The sequence below is a fragment of the Xiphophorus hellerii genome, chromosome 13, assembly GCF_003331165.1.
Source record: "Xiphophorus hellerii strain 12219 chromosome 13, Xiphophorus_hellerii-4.1, whole genome shotgun sequence".
NCBI classification, from domain to species: domain Eukaryota; kingdom Metazoa; phylum Chordata; class Actinopteri; order Cyprinodontiformes; family Poeciliidae; genus Xiphophorus; species Xiphophorus hellerii.
In genome coordinates this window covers 29560627-29578703 of record NC_045684.1, presented here as the reverse complement: position 1 = coordinate 29578703, position 18077 = coordinate 29560627, and the positions used below count along the sequence as shown (strand labels likewise).

The 18077-nt window shown below is 42.3% G+C and overlaps 1 protein-coding gene across 1 annotated transcript in view; it reads left to right on the top strand.

Annotated features, from left to right (window-relative positions):
• khdrbs3 (KH domain containing, RNA binding, signal transduction associated 3) overlaps positions 1-18077 on the top strand; it is a 74352-nt gene that overhangs the window by 38350 nt on the left and 17925 nt on the right. The window contains exon 6 of the mRNA XM_032581507.1: positions 14477-14559. Within this exon, the coding sequence (XP_032437398.1) occupies positions 14477-14559 (83 nt within the window). The remainder of the gene's footprint in view (positions 1-14476; positions 14560-18077) is intronic.

Here is an 18077-nt window from a genome sequence, read left to right as displayed (position 1 = left end):
CCAGCCAGTGAAGATAAGACTTAAACCTTTTTAAAATGGACAAAAGCTGGTGATTTGTAAAAACTGCTGAAAGGAAATAATTATTTTTTTAGCAAGAGTTTCTACTAGAGCTTAGCCACTTCAACAATTTCCTAATGCTTTCATTATAGATCTTTTTAGTACAAATTCATGTTGATGAATCAGCCATGAAATGTGAAAGGATATTCTCAGGATTTTCAGTTTCGCTCCAGGAGTGAGCAATGACAACCTAAATTGTAATAAAAAAACAAGTTGGAATATACATTTTCTTTATACATGTGATAAATCTTTACCCTTGTTGACCTAACCTTAGCCTCACTTTGGATGCGAGACAGCTTAATATTTATCTTGCCTGCCTCCAAATTGTATTTTACACTTTCTACCAATGTGACAGACTCATTGACCAGCCTGCTCTGCTGTTCCAAAGTGTCGAAACCATTGTAAACGGCTTTAGTTGGCCTAATACTTGTTCTCCTTAGGTCATAAGGCTTCTCTCTGTGATCCTGCTGGGGTAAGCCATTTCTTGATTGGACTCTTGGCCAGTTTTCTTGACCAAACACTTATTTATTCACTAGTGAAATGAAAGTTACTTGTTCATGATTAGAGACGGACTTGGAACCAACATGGTGGCTACCTAGTTCAGACTGTTGAAAGAAAGTCAAGGCTGAAGGCATTATGATCTTCTATAGAGATCTGTCTAACTTTGTTATGCTACATTTGGTGAGAAAAACTAAGAACTATGACAATCTTTGTCCAAAAAAAAGGACTTTGCTCTTCTACAGACTAATATAATCAAGAGTTTGATTCATGCAATCAACCACAATGTTAAATTACTTTCTTAATGCTAGAAAACTCTGGGCAGTCTGGACACTGACAGAGGATTTGTGGGGTGTCTTTGATTGCTTTGTGCTAAGTGGTTGCTATTAGGTCCTGTAGTTGAATTTGTGGTGTATTCTCTAAGTCAGGTTGACTTGTGGAGGGTTTTTTTTGCTGGTCGGAACATATTGTATAGCATAAGCAGTGTTATTGAGTGTACCTGTTAGGGATTAGACTGCTAAGGCTGCATATCAAAGGTCAGTTAGAGCCATCATAATGTTACGTGACTTACACGTGAGTTTTATCGGATTGCCTTAAAGTTATGGATTGTAATCCCAGTAGAAAACCAACTTTCCACCAAATTTTAGTTTTCTGTTAATACTTAGCAACACATTCTTTGCCAATAGAATAGGGATCTTTGCCCCTGATTGTTCCTCCTACAGTTTCTCTAGATGAGGTTTCTCTAACTCTAGTTCTCAAGAGTCAATGAACTGCAACTTTTAGACACACCTTTGCCCCAACAATCAGAATTAATAGACTCTCCTGCCATTAGGTTCTGCAGAAGTCTGAGTATTTTGCTAAAATACAAGAAAAGTTATCTGCCATTCTCAGCATGTTATTATCTGCATCAGGGTCTGGCAGATAACCTATTTCCCAGATTAGACCGACCCTGAAAGCTCATCAGGTGGTTCTGCTCTCCTTGCACCTGCGGACTGTGCTTCTGCTCCTGCTGTCTTTGCTGTGTATGTTCAGCAAATCCCTCCTTGCCCTTGGCTTTATGCTTGTTACGAGTGTGTATCTAGTGGCTGAGCAGGAATCAGAAAACTAAAAGGTCTTGCTAAACCCCCTCACTACCAATCAGTGTCGGCTCTATAAAGAATGTACTTCACAGATTGACAAGTATGATCCAAAGGACTTTTGATCTCATCACACCACAGTATAGTTCCAGATAAAGCTCCTAAATCTTGACAACCTACAGTTTCCGATTAGACACTACTTTTCTGGCAGGAACATGTCTAATGGCTGTCACAGAGACCCCAAAACCTTGGGTCCTACACTAGCTTTATTTGTAACAGTTAGACCCTTTTAAATTTTCTAATACTTCTTCCAACTGCCTAATTTAATCTATGCACAGGTGTTAGTAGGAATGCTCTTTCAGCATTGACTATGTCAGCTTGGCTAGCCCGCAGGCCTCCCTAAAGATTCACAACACAAGACAGAAGGTGATGATTGATGCCTTTCAGTGTGCAGATGCGTTTCCGCAGGGCTAATTCATTAATGACATGGATTAATACTTGGCAGACATCAGGAGACTTTATTTACAACGCAGCTAACATCAAAAGCAAAAGGCAGTAAAATAGCAGGAGGAAAGACATTTGTCAAGCATTATGCAAGGAAGCGATATTTCAGCTTGATGCATGGGCTTTTTGGCCTCCGCGGTCTCTTGGCGTGGGTATTATTTCTACCCTTACAGCAGGAAAGCTCAAGCAAATTCCAGCCTGTTCAGCTTTTTGAAATGCATTGCCAAGACGAGCCGAATAAATGACACGTAGATACTGTGGGGAAAATGTAGATCAAGATTGATGGCTGAGGCAAGAAACTGCTGGATTATTTGTTCTCCACAGAGCAGTATCTCATGGGGGTTGTCCTGCCCTTGTCCTTAAGTAGCTAAGAGCTCTGTTTAGCAGAGCTGTAGCGAGTTAAGACATTTCTCTTTGCGCAGATGGTGTCATTATTTAGTCATCTGGGACGTACAGCTCTCTCCTTCTCCTTTTCATTTGATTAATTTGCTCACTTTGTTTGCAATTGAACCCCCCCCGTCTTCCCTTTTTGAGCTTTTATCACCGACTACCAAGCATGTGCAGTTCATAATAATACATCTATGATGTGAGAACAGTGAGTTGCTGAACTCATTTGGATTTAGCACAGGCCACAGGGAGCAAATCCGGCGCCTGAAAAGCCTGCGCCGAGTGTCAGTGGCATCCTATCTGTTACAGCGGTATTGTAGCGCACAGTGGAGCGGCTGTGATACTGCTGTTGTAACATGCGGTGCCAGACCCTCTGCTAGTCTTCAGCGGCCTCAGAGGCCAGTCCTTATCTTTTAACAACACGCCTCTCAGCCATGCTCTGGCATACAAATGAAAGAGTCACTTAGGGGCTGCTCTCCTTCTCCCCTTTCCTTCTCATCAACCCCTTTCACTGTCACAATAATCCTCTTTAGTGCTGGAAACACTTTGCTGTTGCTCTGAGATATTTTGAGTAAATGGTGTCCAAATGCAAACACATCAGATGCTATAATAACTCGGCTCGCGCCGCGGCTGCTGTCTGCGCTCTATTTTAAAACGGGCTTTTTCCAAGCCGCGGATAGGCGAAGAAAAACTTTGAATGTGCCACTGTGATTTATAAACCAGCCATGTGTCTCTGCTCAGCTTGCTTGTAACTCAATTATAGAGTAGCTGCTCACACAAATGGCAATAACATGCCATTGTTAAAGTTTAATGTGGCACTTAATGCAAGCTACCCTCTTCCAATGCAACTGGACAGAATTCAGATTGAGTAACCAGTGAGATGAAAAGAGCGCTTGGATACCAGTAATGAACCTCGGCTTGCACTAAAAATTTATTAGGATGTCTACCTGCCTAACCAACACTTGAATAGCTTGTGTCGGCCATGTTTAAATGGCATATGCATTGAGGAATACGGCAATATCCTATTATACTACAATACAATATTGTTCAAATAAATCTTAATCCCTTATAGCCTGAAGTCATTTATGCTTTTATAAAAAAATAAAATGTAAGCATGTTAAAAATTGGCATATGGGCATAACGGTAAGTAAACAAACCTTACAGTCTCAAAGACATAGATTATTATTTTATTTATGATGACATGTTTATTTTCAGTCCATAACAGTTTATAATCACAGTATTTCAAATGCAACTTAATGGGCTCGACACATCGCTCCCTTTCCATGCATTTCCTGTGGAACTCGTGCGATGAGGCGACAATCGCTTGCCCTGCTCCAGCCAATCAACCAGCGAGATTCATTCATGTAAAATTTGTGCACATGCAGGCTAGCAACATGACAGAGAAGTTAAAAATTGTTCAGCTTTTGTTGCCATTGCGTCCCAAGTGTTGGGATAATAGTGGAATAATCCCAACCAAGAGTTGTTCACACTCTGGCCGCTAGATGGTGGCAGACTAATCCCGATCCAAACCTTGTTGTGTATATACTTCTGTGGACTCCCAGTATTTGCGGAGGTTAAGATCCACAAACACTCATAAATAGTTAAACTCTCAATACCTGAGATTTCCTCTAAAACCTGCCTGTTTTAATAGTTAAAACACCAAATACATTTTAATATGCATATATTCACACAGTGGAAACCATCTTAGCAACACCATAGATGCTAATTGAGGATCAGTGGCAAGACTAACAGAATGGCTTTCAGAGACACTCCAATCACTTAAACTCAGTTGTTTTTTTTTGTAGGCCAGTCGCAGGATAGTTGTGGTTGTGTCAACGTAAAAATAAATTCATGCAGTGTGAATTCTTTTGCAATGCGCCGTAGGATAGAATTCATGCATTCCTCTTCTTTAACAAGCATTAGTGAAACGGTGACCTGAGTTCAGCTGGCTTGTGGTTTTCTTATTTATTTCTTTTACTGCTTTTGAGTAAAATTGGACACATTTGTAAAAGCTGAGTAACCTCGCTTCAACATTGATATTAGAAGTTGACTGAATCCGGAGACTGGAGGTTCTATCACTCACATGTTGGCTGGGTAAGTCAATGACACGTATGGCCTCATTGACTTTTAAGGTGCTAACAACCCTACAGGAGGCAAATTAAACTATAAATCCCAACCAGACCTAAAAAGAAGGCCTTATAAACGACTGTAGGAATGTAAAGAATAGAAAACATTAAAGAACTTAAGTTAATATTGCCCAGTTTAGCTCAATGGGTTACGTCTACCAGTTGGAAATTCATTGTGGATGTCTTTAACTACCAAAATGCCTTGCTAATGTTGAGATAAAATTATATTCTCATCTCGTAATGTTAACTAAACTCATGTCAAAATTCTGGACTGTGGCTTGTTATGGAATATAAATCCACCCTGTAGCAGTAAAAACTTGTTTTTGTTGTGTCATGTGTAAGTGATTCTGATTTGCTCATGTTCTTATACCCAGCTATGAAGATGTGTGCTTGCACCTCTACGGTTGTTGATGTGAGACCCAGACTAACCTCATAAAACCTAGACGTACACATGAAAGCTGGCGGATGATGTTTGCTGTCTTAATCTTCACTCCTGTCCTCATGTCAAAGTGTCCTTGAGAAAAACGGCGAACCTCAATAACCCGGGGCTTCTGCAGTGTTGTGTGTGGCAGCTTGCCACCAAACACAGTAAGCGTGTCACTGAATGGATAAATGAAATGCTAATCTAAATGGTCTTTGTGTAAAAGCCCTACAGAAATACATTGCAGCTTATCCTGTATAGAAGAAATTCCCTAACTCTCACTTTTAAGGAGAAACATGTGTTTAATCAATTGTAGAACATGGCTATAAATTAAAAAAATAATTTTAAATGTCAAGATTAAGTTGCAAAAATCCCTTCAATATGAATTAAACCTTGTAAAAAGTATTTACACCCCTTGAACTTTCTCATTTTGTCACTTTTCAACCACATATTTCAATGTATCATGCATCTGGAAAGTATCTGGAAAGCTCTGTGGGTAGAGTAATCATCTTGTGATTGGAAGACTGTAGGTTCCATTCCATGTTCCACATGTTGATGTGCCCCTGAGCAAGGCACTTAACCTCAAACTGCCTACTGATCTGCATATCAGTGTGTAAATGTGTGAGTGTTTTTGAGTTTGAATGGGTGAATGTGACTCTAGTGTAAATCACTTCGAGTGGTCAAAATGATCGGAAAAGCGCTATATGAGTTCAGTCCATTTACTTCACTTTTTCCACATTTTGTAATGTTACAACCTTATTCCAAATTTTATTCAATTAACCTTTCCTCAAAATTCTACACACAAATACGTACTTCTGTATGACAATGTGGGAAAAGTTTGATTGCTTCAACATCAAGATGTTGTTTTAGGCAGTCATTTGAGTTTTAGTCTCAGTCTTAGTGTTTTGGATGACAAAATAACTATTAGTTTTAGTCAGTGTTAATCATTTCTAGATGGGATAGTTTTAGTACAATTTTGGTCGGCAAAAACTTCATAAAGTTGGTTCAGAAGCGAGTATTAAACTTTGCAACTTAAACTTAGAGTGGTTCTGAATCCACTCCTTTGAAATCTTGGTTATGTGTTCTGGGTCATTGTCCGGCTAAAAAATGAACCGTCGCCACACTTTGAGGTCAAGAATGTACCTCAACAGGTTTTAAACCAGGATGCTATTGCATCCAGCTTTCCTTCTATCCCAACTTGTCTGCCAGTTCCTGTAAAACATCCCCATAGCATGAACTGCCACCATCGTGCTTCACCATGGGGATGGTATTGGCCTGGCGATGAGCCATGCCTGGTCTCCTCCAAACATGACACCAAAGAATTCAATCTTTGTCTCATCAGACCAAAGTATCTTGTTTCTCCTGGCCTGAGAATCCTTCAAGACAAACTCCAGATGGTCTGCCATGTACCTTTTATTGGGGAGTGTCTTCCATCTGGCCACTCTATCACACAGGTAGATTGGTGCGTTGGTTGTCCTTCTGGAAGATTCTCCTCTCTCTGCAAAGGAAAGCCAGAGGTTGGACAGAGTGACCATTGGGTTCTTGGTCACCTCCCTGACTATGACCTGTATCCTTTTTCACCTTAAAGTTGTCTGCTACTTTGTGGTGGTCTGTAAAAAAAATCAAATTAAACTAAAATTTGTGGCTGTGATGTGTCATAATGGAAGAAAGGAACTATTCTATATAGTATATTATAGAAATCGAGTACCTAAAGGTTAACACAAATATGAACGAAAATGGTGTTTTTATTACCTTTCCTTTAAACATTTTCCTCTTAATGATGCTGTCATTATACGAAACAAGAAAAGTTTGTGTTGTGACAATACACACTATTTCAGTAAATTACAAAGACATTGCTCGCTGCACAGGAATGTAATAACGCACATATGAAACAGTCACATTTGATTAGGTTTGTGTGTTTTTTTCTGCTGCTGTAGGAAATTGATTTCATCGCGTCCAATTTAAAATCAAATGAAAGCCGGCAGTTTGAAGGCGTAGAAACTCTACCTTTGTTGCAGGACCCCTGCTGGATCCTCGCCGATGACCTGATACTCGGACCACAAACTTGAAATAGCGTGCCATTAGAGCTGAGATGAAGGTTCCTGATACGAGTAGCTCAGGTTGGTGGACTGACTTCAGCCCACGCAGCTCATTATTTTTAATTAGCCCCACCTTTTCAGCTCGTCCGTTTTTATGACAGAGCGTCATTAAGCACCCGAACGCTGACTTTTAAATACAATCAGACGTTTGATGTTGAGTTTAACACATCAACTGACGTACGTCTGCAGCCAAGAAGCACGGATGTTAAACTTTGAGATTGTCTTTGTAAAGTTTGCTCTCACTTATTGTTTGGACAGACTGGAAACTTCATATGTTGTCACTAATTGTCTGTCTTAAAGCCTTTTTATGTAAGGATAAGGTAATGAAGCAGAAAAACTTTTACATCTAATGAGCTGTAGAAACCTGACATTACTGCTGCATTTTTCTAAAGTAGACTATTTCCAAACAGAAGTTTGGCCACACAACAAACCTTTCAAGGCTCGCTGGTCAATTGTGAGTGATTTTTGTGCTAGTTATTCACTGACTTGCTTATTTAGCAGATACTAGAACTTTTATTATATTGATAATTTATATATAGGTGAGTATTTTACGCATATGTTGCCTATAAATAAATATAGAATAGCAATGGGCCTATTGTTTGATCCAAAATGTTTTGAAACAATGACTCATGGAAGTTTTAAAATTCAGATTTTTGGACTTCCTTCCTAAAATAATGCTATTGCTAAGATTAGCACTATTTTAGAAAGAGAGTTGTTTTTTGTTTGGTTGTTGATTATGTTTGTCCTCTGTAATATTGTCACAGCTAGAGACCCTAGTTTTTACATTTTTGTTTTTTTTGTTAAAGGCACACAGAGGTTCAGTATCGGCTTTGTTGTCTGGAAAATGTAATTAAAAAACAAAATATGCCTACAGTAACACAACCTTACTTCTTATTCAGCCTCTGTGATTCCTATCTTTCAGTATTCACAGCCACGCTTGTTGGTTCCAGGCTGCACAAGGTATTGTATAATAGAGCTGACTTTAAAACAGATTGAAACAAGGCACTTTTTAAAGGAGATAAATAACACCAGGCATACCTTTGACAAAAACACACATTTTAATTCCACATGGAATTACATTTCTGACATGAGACGACAGATTTGAACCATTTTTCAGTTTGATATTTTGTAGCATTTTGTTGTAATTTCTACATCAGAAATATCTGCTGTTACCTCTACTTAGAGAACATCTTCTGCAAACTTAATGCATCTGAAGCCGATTCCAGTGGATTGTTAATGGTTTTGATTTAACATGCATTTTGGCACATTTATGGTGTTGTTCTTCACAGCCTCAACTGTAGTTCATACTGTACAGTTAGAATCGAATACAAACACACAGCCACACACACACACACACAACACACATATAATGGAAGCGATTGAAGGTCATACAAAAACAGGTTATTATTACATCAATTTAGCCTGCCTACTTTGATTCTGGATTTAATAAAGTGAATCACAAAATCTCCAGATAGACTTTTTGTAGAGCAAATCTACACTGGCATATCTACCAACCATCTTGTCTATGTGGTATACCTGAAATTCCAAAAGGCAGGACATGTAAGAAAGGGAAAAAAAGCTGCATATGACAAATGTTCTTCACTTAGGTTATGTTTCTGCCACCAGTTGTTGAAAATAGTCAAATGATTCTGTAGACAACATCTTCCATGTTGATAACGCAAAGGCTCTCAAAAAGACCTACTATATGTGAAACCTCACGCCAGCCTTTATTTTGACCAATCCAACACTAAGCTCTTCTAAGACAACATGGTTAAAGTGTGGATTTTAATACTTCTGTCATGAAATGCGGTGGTGTTGGTGGTGAGGCAGATGCAGCGGACCCAGGTTAGATGAATGATGAAGATTTTAATAATAAATAAGTCCAACAACGAGCAGCAGGCACAGGGAAACACTGACGACGAACAGACTAGACATTGACGCAAAATTGACGAAACATAGACGAGGACCCGACGAGGAACAAGGAACACAGGTGGAGTTAAATACACGGGAGGGTAATCACAAAACGAGACACACCTGGGAACAATCAAGGGGAGGACAGGACAACGAAGAGACTCAAGGACACAAAAAACTCTAACTAAACACGGAAAAACACAGATCCTGACAGTACCCCCCCCTCAAGGGCGGCTACCAGACGCCCAAAAAAAAAAAAAAAAAAAAAAAAACCACAACAAGGGTGGGCGGAGGGGCGCCGGATGGGGGGCCAGAGTCCAGAAAAAACAAAAACACAACAAGGGTGGGCGGAGGGGCGCTGGACGGGGGGCCAGAGTCCAGAAAAACAAAAAACTACCCACAGGGTGGGCGGAGGCAAAGGAGGCAGGAACCACGGAGGTGGTCCGGCGGTCGTCCGCGGCGGCAGGAACCACGGAGGCGGTCCGGCGGCCGTCCGCGGCGCTGGAGGCGGGAACCACGGAGGCGGTCCGGCGGCCGTCCGCGGCGCTGGAGGCGGGAACCACGGAGGCGGTCCGGCGGCCGTCCGCGGCGCTGGAGGCGGGAACCACGGAGGCCGTCCGGCAGCCGTCCGCGGCGCTGGAGGCGGGAACTACGGAGGCAGTCCGGCGGCCGTCCGCGGCGCTGGAGGCGGGAACCACGGAGGCGGTCCGGCGGCCGTCCGCGGCGCTGGAGGCGGGAACCACGGAGGCCGTCCGGCGGCCGTCCGCGGCGCTGGAGGCGGGAACTACGGAGGCCGTCCAGAGACGGCGACGACGAGCCCCCCGAGGCAGGGTCTCTGGTGGAGCACAGGGGGTCTCGGTCGAAACGCTGGGGGTCTCGGTCTCGGGTGGAACGCAGGGAGTCTCGGTCTCGGGTGGAACGCAGGGAGTCTCGGTCTCGGGTGGAACGCAGGGAGTCTCGGTCTCGGGTGGAACGCAGGAGGTCAGGGTCTCAGGAGGAACGCAGGAGGTCAGGGTCTCAGGAGGAACGCAGGAGGTCAGGGTCTCAGGAGGAACGCAGGAGGTCAGGGTCTCAGGAGGAACGCAGGAGGTCAGGGTCTCAGGAGGAACGCAGGAGGTCAGGGTCTCAGGAGGAACGCAGAAGGTCAGGGTCTCAGGAGGAACGCAGAAGGTCAGGGTCTCAGGAGGAACGCAGAAGGTCAGGGTCTCAGGAGGAACGCAGAGGGTCTCGGGAGTCGGGGTCTCGGAGGGAACGTAGAGGGTCTCGGGAGTCGGGGTCTCGGTAGGAACACAGGGAGTCTCTGGAGGAACACAGGGAGTCTGAGTCGGAGCGCTGGGGGTCTGGGTCTCGGACGGAACACTGGGAGTCTCTGGAGGAACACAGGGAGTCTGAGTCGGAGCGCTGGGGGTCTGGGTCTCGGAAGGAACACTGGGAGTCTCGGAAGGAACACTGGGAGTCTCGGAAGGAACGCCGGCTGGAACGCCGGCTGATTCGGCCTCGGGTGCGCCGGCTGGAACGCCGGCTGATTCGGCCTCGGGTGCGCCGGCTGGAACGCCGGCTGATTCGGCCTCGGGTGCGCCGGCTGGAACGCCGGCTGACTCGGCCTCGGGTGCGCCGGAGCGAAGCCTTGGAACCGGCTGCGGAGGCGAGCCGCAGCGAAGCCTTGGAACCGGCCGCGGAGGCGAGCCGCAGCGAAGCCTTGGAACCGGCCGCGGAGGCGAGCCGCAGCGAAGCCTTGGAACCGGCCGCGGAGGCGAGCCGCAGCGAAGCCTTGGAACCGGCCGCGGGGGCGAGCCGCAGCGAAGCCTTGGAACCGGCCGCGGGGGCGAGCCGCAGCGAAGCCTTGGAACCGGCCGCGGGGGCGAGCCGCAGCGAAGCCTTGGAAACGGCTGCGGAGGTGAGCCGGAGCGAAGCCTGGGAAACGGCTGCGGGTCCGGAAAGCGACGAGGGGCCGGGTGCACCGGCGACTCACGTCGTTGTCTCCGAGCGGGCAGCGGAGGTGGCGGCTCCGGAAAGCGACGAGGGGCCGGGTGCACCGGCGGCTCACGTCGCTGTCTCCGATATGGCAGCGGAGGTGACGGATCCGGAAGGCGACGAGGGGCCGGGTCCACCGGCGGCTCACGTCGCTGTCTCCGGGCTGACCGTGGAGGTGGCGGCTCCGGAAAGCGACGAGGGACCGGGTCTGCCGGCGGCTCACGTCGCTGTCTCCGAGCGGGCAGCGGAGGTGGCGGCTCCGGAAAGCGACGAGGGGCCGGCTCCACCGGCGGCTCAGGTCGCTGGCTTCCCGGACGGAGGTATCGACGGGGGCCATATCCGGGGGGTGCCAACACCAGTCTTGTCCCCCGGAATAGCTCCCGCTGCAGGTCGGCGAGGGCTTCAGCCAGCTCCCTGTCCTCCCTGCCGGACCTCCGCCTCGGGCCGCTCTGCCCTTTAGGAGGTAACCTCCTGAATGCTGGGTCCATGTTAGCAGCCTCACCGATCGGTATGGTCGGGTCCTTCTGTCATGAAATGCGGTGGTGTTGGTGGTGAGGCAGATGCAGCGGACCCAGGTTAGATGAATGATGAAGATTTTAATAATAAATAAGTCCAACAACGAGCAGCAGGCACAGGGAAACACTGACGACGAACAGACTAGACATTGACGCAAAATTGACGAAACATAGACGAGGACCCGACGAGGAACAAGGAACACAGGTGGAGTTAAATACACGGGAGGGTAATCACAAAACGAGACACACCTGGGAACAATCAAGGGGAGGACAGGACAACGAAGAGACTCAAGGACACAAAAAACTCTAACTAAACACGGAAAAACACAGATCCTGACAACTTCAAAGTCATACTTGAATGGATAAGGTTCTGAACATAAAAATCAATCAGTTTTTAGAAAAATCTCCAATATCACCGTCGAGAAATTGAAAAAGGAAGTTCACAATCAACTTTAATACAGTTTAGAAGTATGACTTGTAAATGTTGACTTTATGACCAACTCTTGAGTCAAAATGAAAACTTTACATATAGCTAACACTAGCATAACAAACTACTTGGCATGTAAAAGGTGAAAGCTTGATTGAACAAAGTCATTCTCTAATGAGAACAAGCTTCATTAACACAACCTTTTGATATTGATATTGTTATACAGCATCATCTTATCATGTCTTCAGAGGAACAGATTCAGTAAACTCTGAAGAGGTTGTTTACTTCAAAATGGTGATCACGATATGTTGAAAGGAGGCTACATTTTTCACCAAATGTTTGATTAAACTACTTTTTTTTCTGAAAAAGACTCAGGCACACCTATTTGGTAACAATATTTGGAATTATGTACATTGTAAAAGTAAAAAAAAAGACATAAATAAATCATCTAGTGACTTCCCAAAGCAAACTACCCAGTACGACTGCCAAGTCATTTTAACTGGTTTCTAGGTAACAGACTACATGAGGAGAGCGGCCATCTTCCTCTCCAATTTGAAAAACAATATCTGAGCAACTGTTGAACCAAGTCAGACTACATCCGGGTTCCACACACTCAATTTTTAGAGGATTAAAGATAAAAGACTGGATTCAAATGCCTTCATTTGCCAAGTGCATGTTTCTAATCAGGAATTAGAACCTTTGTAATAAGTGAGTGATGAACAGTTTCTCCTTCTCGCTAAATCTTATAGATATTTGCTTTGAGGATACAAATAAGGGACAGATGGAATTAGCCTAGAAATGAGAGCGGGGTGGGGTATGAGAAATGTGTCGCTAGTATTCGACATCTTTTTGTGGAACATAAGTCCCATTTATCCCAAATTACAGCGGGCGCGTGGCTGGCTTACTTTGATGCTCTTTTTGTTTGAGTGCAAAGGGATGAGGGTGACTGTAAAAAACACAAGCAGATCTTTAAGACTTGTCTTTTGAGGTGTTGGTGTAACGTAGACCCAGGGACACTGGCAGCTTTTCTAACAATGCTTTATATATATATATATATATATATATATATATATATATATATATATATATATATATATATATATATATATATACCCCCAAACTGGACCAATGGCTACAACAGATCCCAGGAACAACATCAGACATCTCAGTCCAGAAATGTGCAGTCCTTGGCACAGCCAAGATACTGCGCAGAACCCTCAAGCTCCCAGGCCTCTGGTAGAGGACCCGAGCTCAGAGGATAAGAACCACCCGCGGTGGGTGAGAAGGGAATTTTTTTTATTTTTTTTATATATATATATACAGTACAGACCAAAAGTTTGGACACACCTTTTAATTCAATGAGTTTCCTTTATTTTCATGACTATTGACATTGTAGATTCACACTGAAGGCATCAAAACTATGAATAACACATGTGGAAATATGCACTAAACAAAAAAGTGTAAAACAACTGAAAATAGCCCTTATATTCTAGTTTCTTCAAAGTAGCAACCTTTTGCTGTGATTACTGCTTTGCACACACTCTGCATTTTCTTGATGAGCTTCAACAGGTAGTCACCTGAAATGGTTTTCACTTCATAGGTGTGCCCTGTCAGGTTAATAAGTGGGATTTCTTGCCTTATAAATAGTCATGAAAATAAAAAAACCCATTGAATTAGAAGGTGTGTCCAAACTTTTGATCTGTATTGTATATATATAGACTCATTCTTCCTTAATTCCCAGGTAATTAGCTCTAACAATCTTCCTATCAGCTATCTGAGTAGCAGTAATACCCCTGGTGAAGAAAAAGAAAAAGCATCCCCACAGCATGATGTTACCACCACCGTGTTTCACCAAGGTGTTGGCGTACAGTTACATTTCCACCACACACCAAATATTCAGAGCAAAAATAGAATTTTTTTAGCAGAGCTCCTTCTCCTGCATGTGTCACATTGTTTCACACACATAACCCTTGCCTTCAGATTCTCCACAACTTTATCCCTGATCTGTCTGCTGCGTTGCTTCATGATGTGTTTTGTTCACAAGTGTTCTCCAAAAAGCCTCCAACACCTTCACAGAACAGCTATGCTTATAATCAGCGTTACATTAAAAGTAGAATTAGATGGGGCGTGCTGTGGTGGCGCAGGGGGTTAGCACGCCCCACGTTTGGAGGCCTTAGTCCTCGATGCGGACGTCGCGGGTTCGACTCCCGGTCCCGACGACCTTTGCCGCATGTCTTCTCCTCGCCCTCCTTCCTGTCTGCCAACTGTCGAAAAAATACGAGCCACTAGTGCCGCAAAAACTCTTCGGAGAAAAAAAAAAAAAAGTAGAATTAGATGCTAAGTGACACAGCTGTTCATGTACCACCGCTGTCACTTCTTTTCACTCAGATGGTGATTTGAGCTTCTTTTCAAATCTTGGTTGCTGTTTTCTTCTTCTTTGCACTTCTTCTAACTAGATCAACGTTGTTTCTGTTAACTCAGGATTATGACGACGGCTACGGAACCGCTTACGATGACCAAGGGTACGAGTCTTACGACAACAGCTACAGTAATCAAGGACAAAAGTAAGTTGCTGCATTTTTTTAAATCAAATTATCTTCATTATAATTTGTTCTGAGGATGTACAGTTAAGTCAAAATTATTCACACTTCTGGTGGATTTTGATTTATTCAACAAAGAGGTTTGCATCTGAAAGAAAATTAGACAACAAAAAAAATTTGCAAAAGGGGCTTAAATTAAAAAAAGTTTATATTTTATTGAAAATGGCATACCAACAATCATTCTTACCCTTTTTAATACTTAATAGAAAACTCTACAGTTGTCAAACTTTTTCTGAATAGCTTGTATTCATGTTTTAAATGGTATATTAATGAATTTAGCTTTGGTGATCAGCTTTAGCTGGAAGGCCTCTTTGCCATCACCCTAATCAGGTTCAAGTAAATAATCCTACTGGGTCAGCTCCAAAATGTTAAAATTCCTTCCTTAGATCTCTGCATTTTTAAATAAATCCTGCATCAAATATCAGATAACTTGTTCGACCTCTATTCAGTCAACATGATTTCAACTATAGAACTTTTTACCTGCAAAGGCATTTTTGCAAAAGAAGAATTTTGGCTGCACAATGACAGATTGATGCAATTTCCGAGCAAAGAATGGAAATGAAAACTGGCTTTTATATGTTAGAAAGAAAACATAAGACATCTGGCAGCAAAACTATACAATAAAATAGTCAGTTCTGTCAAAGTTATGAAGCTGTTAAAAAGGATTTAAAATTGGAAATCTAAATTACGGTTTCTTCCAGTCGATGCTGAAGCACTTTATACCTGCCAGCCGCAGTGCAGATAAAAAAGGAAAGGTAAAAAAAACAACTTTAAAATCACCTGCCTCTTGACTTTCACCTAAAAAATATTTGGTTTTATTGAGACCCAAAGTTTCCCACTGCTGTTAATGTCATAGCATGTACCACATCTTGTGCTGCACTGCCAAATACAACAGTTACCTGAGGTATTCCAGCTAATAATAACAATAATAATAATGATAATAATTAATAATAATACATTTAACTTGTATAGCTTTCCTAAACACCTTACAAGAATCAAGTAAAATTACAAACAGAACACCAAATACACCAAACAGTCATAAATGGAGGACAGAAAAGTCGTTCTGTGTTTTTAGATGTGATTTGAATGTTGATAGGTTTTTTTTTTTTTTTTTTTTTTTTTTTTTGTTTTCAATTTTTTTCTCCGAAGAGTTTTTGCGGCGCTAGTGGCTCGTATTTTTTAGACAGTAGGCAGACAGGAAGAAGGGAAGAGGAGAGGGGGGAAGACATGCGGCAAAGGTCGTCGGGACCGGGAGTCGAACCCGCGACGTCTGCGTCTAGGACTAAGGCCTCCAAACGTGGGGCGTGCTAACCCCCTGCGCACCACAGCACGGCCCGTTGATAGGTTTGTACAGTCAAGGTCCCGGCCAAAATGTGAACCAGAAACCTTCTATCCTTCAGACAGCAGAGCCACCAAAACCTGACTTCTAACGCTAATTTTGTGTCATGGTCTGTATATTTGGCCTTTTAAAAGAAATGGCATTAACTTTTTCACATTTCTTCCACATTAAAGTCACAGACATTGTTCTATTTCCTTAAGAATTTACTGCATCGTTGTGAAATGGAAGAAACAAGATGGTTTTGAAATTCTTTTGCTTCTAAAAATGACAATTTAAATATGCCATCCATTTGTTTTAACCCTCCCTAAGTAAACATCGTTAAGTCCGGTTTCTTCTGGAAAACCACAAACATAACTTTTTATGGCCTCATTCATGCCACTCCTTTCTGAAATACACAAGCCACATCCAAACAGTTGTTAGCATACGTTGCTATACGTTTTGATTGTAGCCAGTAGACAGATTTAATCATCATCTTTAACCGTACCCAGAAGTCATATTTTGTCCTCTAAGCTGTCACATAAAACCCCAATTAAATGTATTGAAGTTTATGGTTGTAATGTGACAAAATGTGAAACATTAAAAGAACATAGCTAATTCTGCTAAGAACCACATAACCCCACGTCCAGCAGATTTGGATTTCCTAAATTCACGGTTGTTTTTTTTTCCCACTCTGATTTTATATGAGGTTATTTTTTTGTTTTGTTTTCTTTTCCTCTGTGCATTAACTTCTGTCTTAAGAGTTTCTAAACAGCCTAAAGGCACGCACTGAATCCTCATTTCGGTATACTTATGTGTCTCAAAGGATGAAGTGTTTTATTGCAGATCAGTTTAGGGCAGGGAGCTTTATTCATTCATGGCATTTAGCCTCGTGTGAATAACAATGATCACCTAACGTTGATATTTTAAATATAGTTTCAAGACTGTTAAAGAAAACCCAATAGAAGTCAGTTGGTGACATACAGGAACTACATATGTGTCGTTTTGGGTGAAGTTATTTGGAGTTTTAGTCATTTGTTTTCATCAGCTCACAAAATAGATGTTCACAAGTTCTTAAGTCTTTGAGAGATAAGTGCAAGTCAAGTCTTTTAAAAACATTCTAAAATTGGATTTATGACACTTAGTCAAGCTAAAACACTGAACTGCTGCTGAACACTTTTTTTTTCTTTAGCCTAAATTTGCAAATAAACACTGTAGATTTTTTTTTACTCTGGCTTTTTAAATAACTTCTCTAAATTATGTGTGAAAATTAATACAATATATCATTGAAACCACTAAAAACATCCATATTTATTTACCTTCAAAGAAAAATTATAGATTAACTTAAAATCAGTTAATCCTGTATGTTATTCTGAATGAATAAAACAGGAAGTGGTTTTATTTTCGGAGAACAGGGAGGATCCGTCGAGAAACTTTACGGAAAACCCATACTTTCATATTGTTACCGTGACAACCAGTCATTAGTATACCCTACAGTGACTTAAATAGGGAAACATTAATTATCTAGTCAGATGATCAACACTTAGCAGCTCACGTTCACCCCTGATTACGTGAGATAAAGACTGTTCATTGGACTCCCAGAGCCAAAGTCCTAGTCAAATCAGAAATCCTTGTTTTAGGAGCAAGTCAGAGTCACAGATTTTATCTCTCAATAAAAAGTGAAATCTCATATTGTCATCTCACACATCTGAGAAAGAAAGAGGTTCAAAAAGTTGAGCTTTGTTGCTACCAAGAAGCTAAACTTTGAATTAAAAAAAAAATCTAAGTCAGTGATGTAGTCACGGCTCGGCTCCTTCTCACTGCATCTCATTGTGATCAAAATATCTTAACTTGAATCACATTTAAATGATCTGACTTGAGTTGTATTGTGCTTACCGTGTTTGGCATGTCATTGTGAAATAAACTACCACAATGGGATGCGGTTGCTTTTAACACAGGGCCGTACGCTGCTAAAAGCAGAATATCGATCTGTCTTATAACCATGCAGCTATCACACTCTCCAAGCCGCACAAGGTCAGAGGCTTTTGTCTCTTACTGTATTCTATCAGCACACAATGTGCTGGACATTAACGCACGCCGGTCTATAGGACCCCAAAGAGAAGAATGCTCGTTGCCACATTTATAATGTAAAAAAATAAAATAAAAA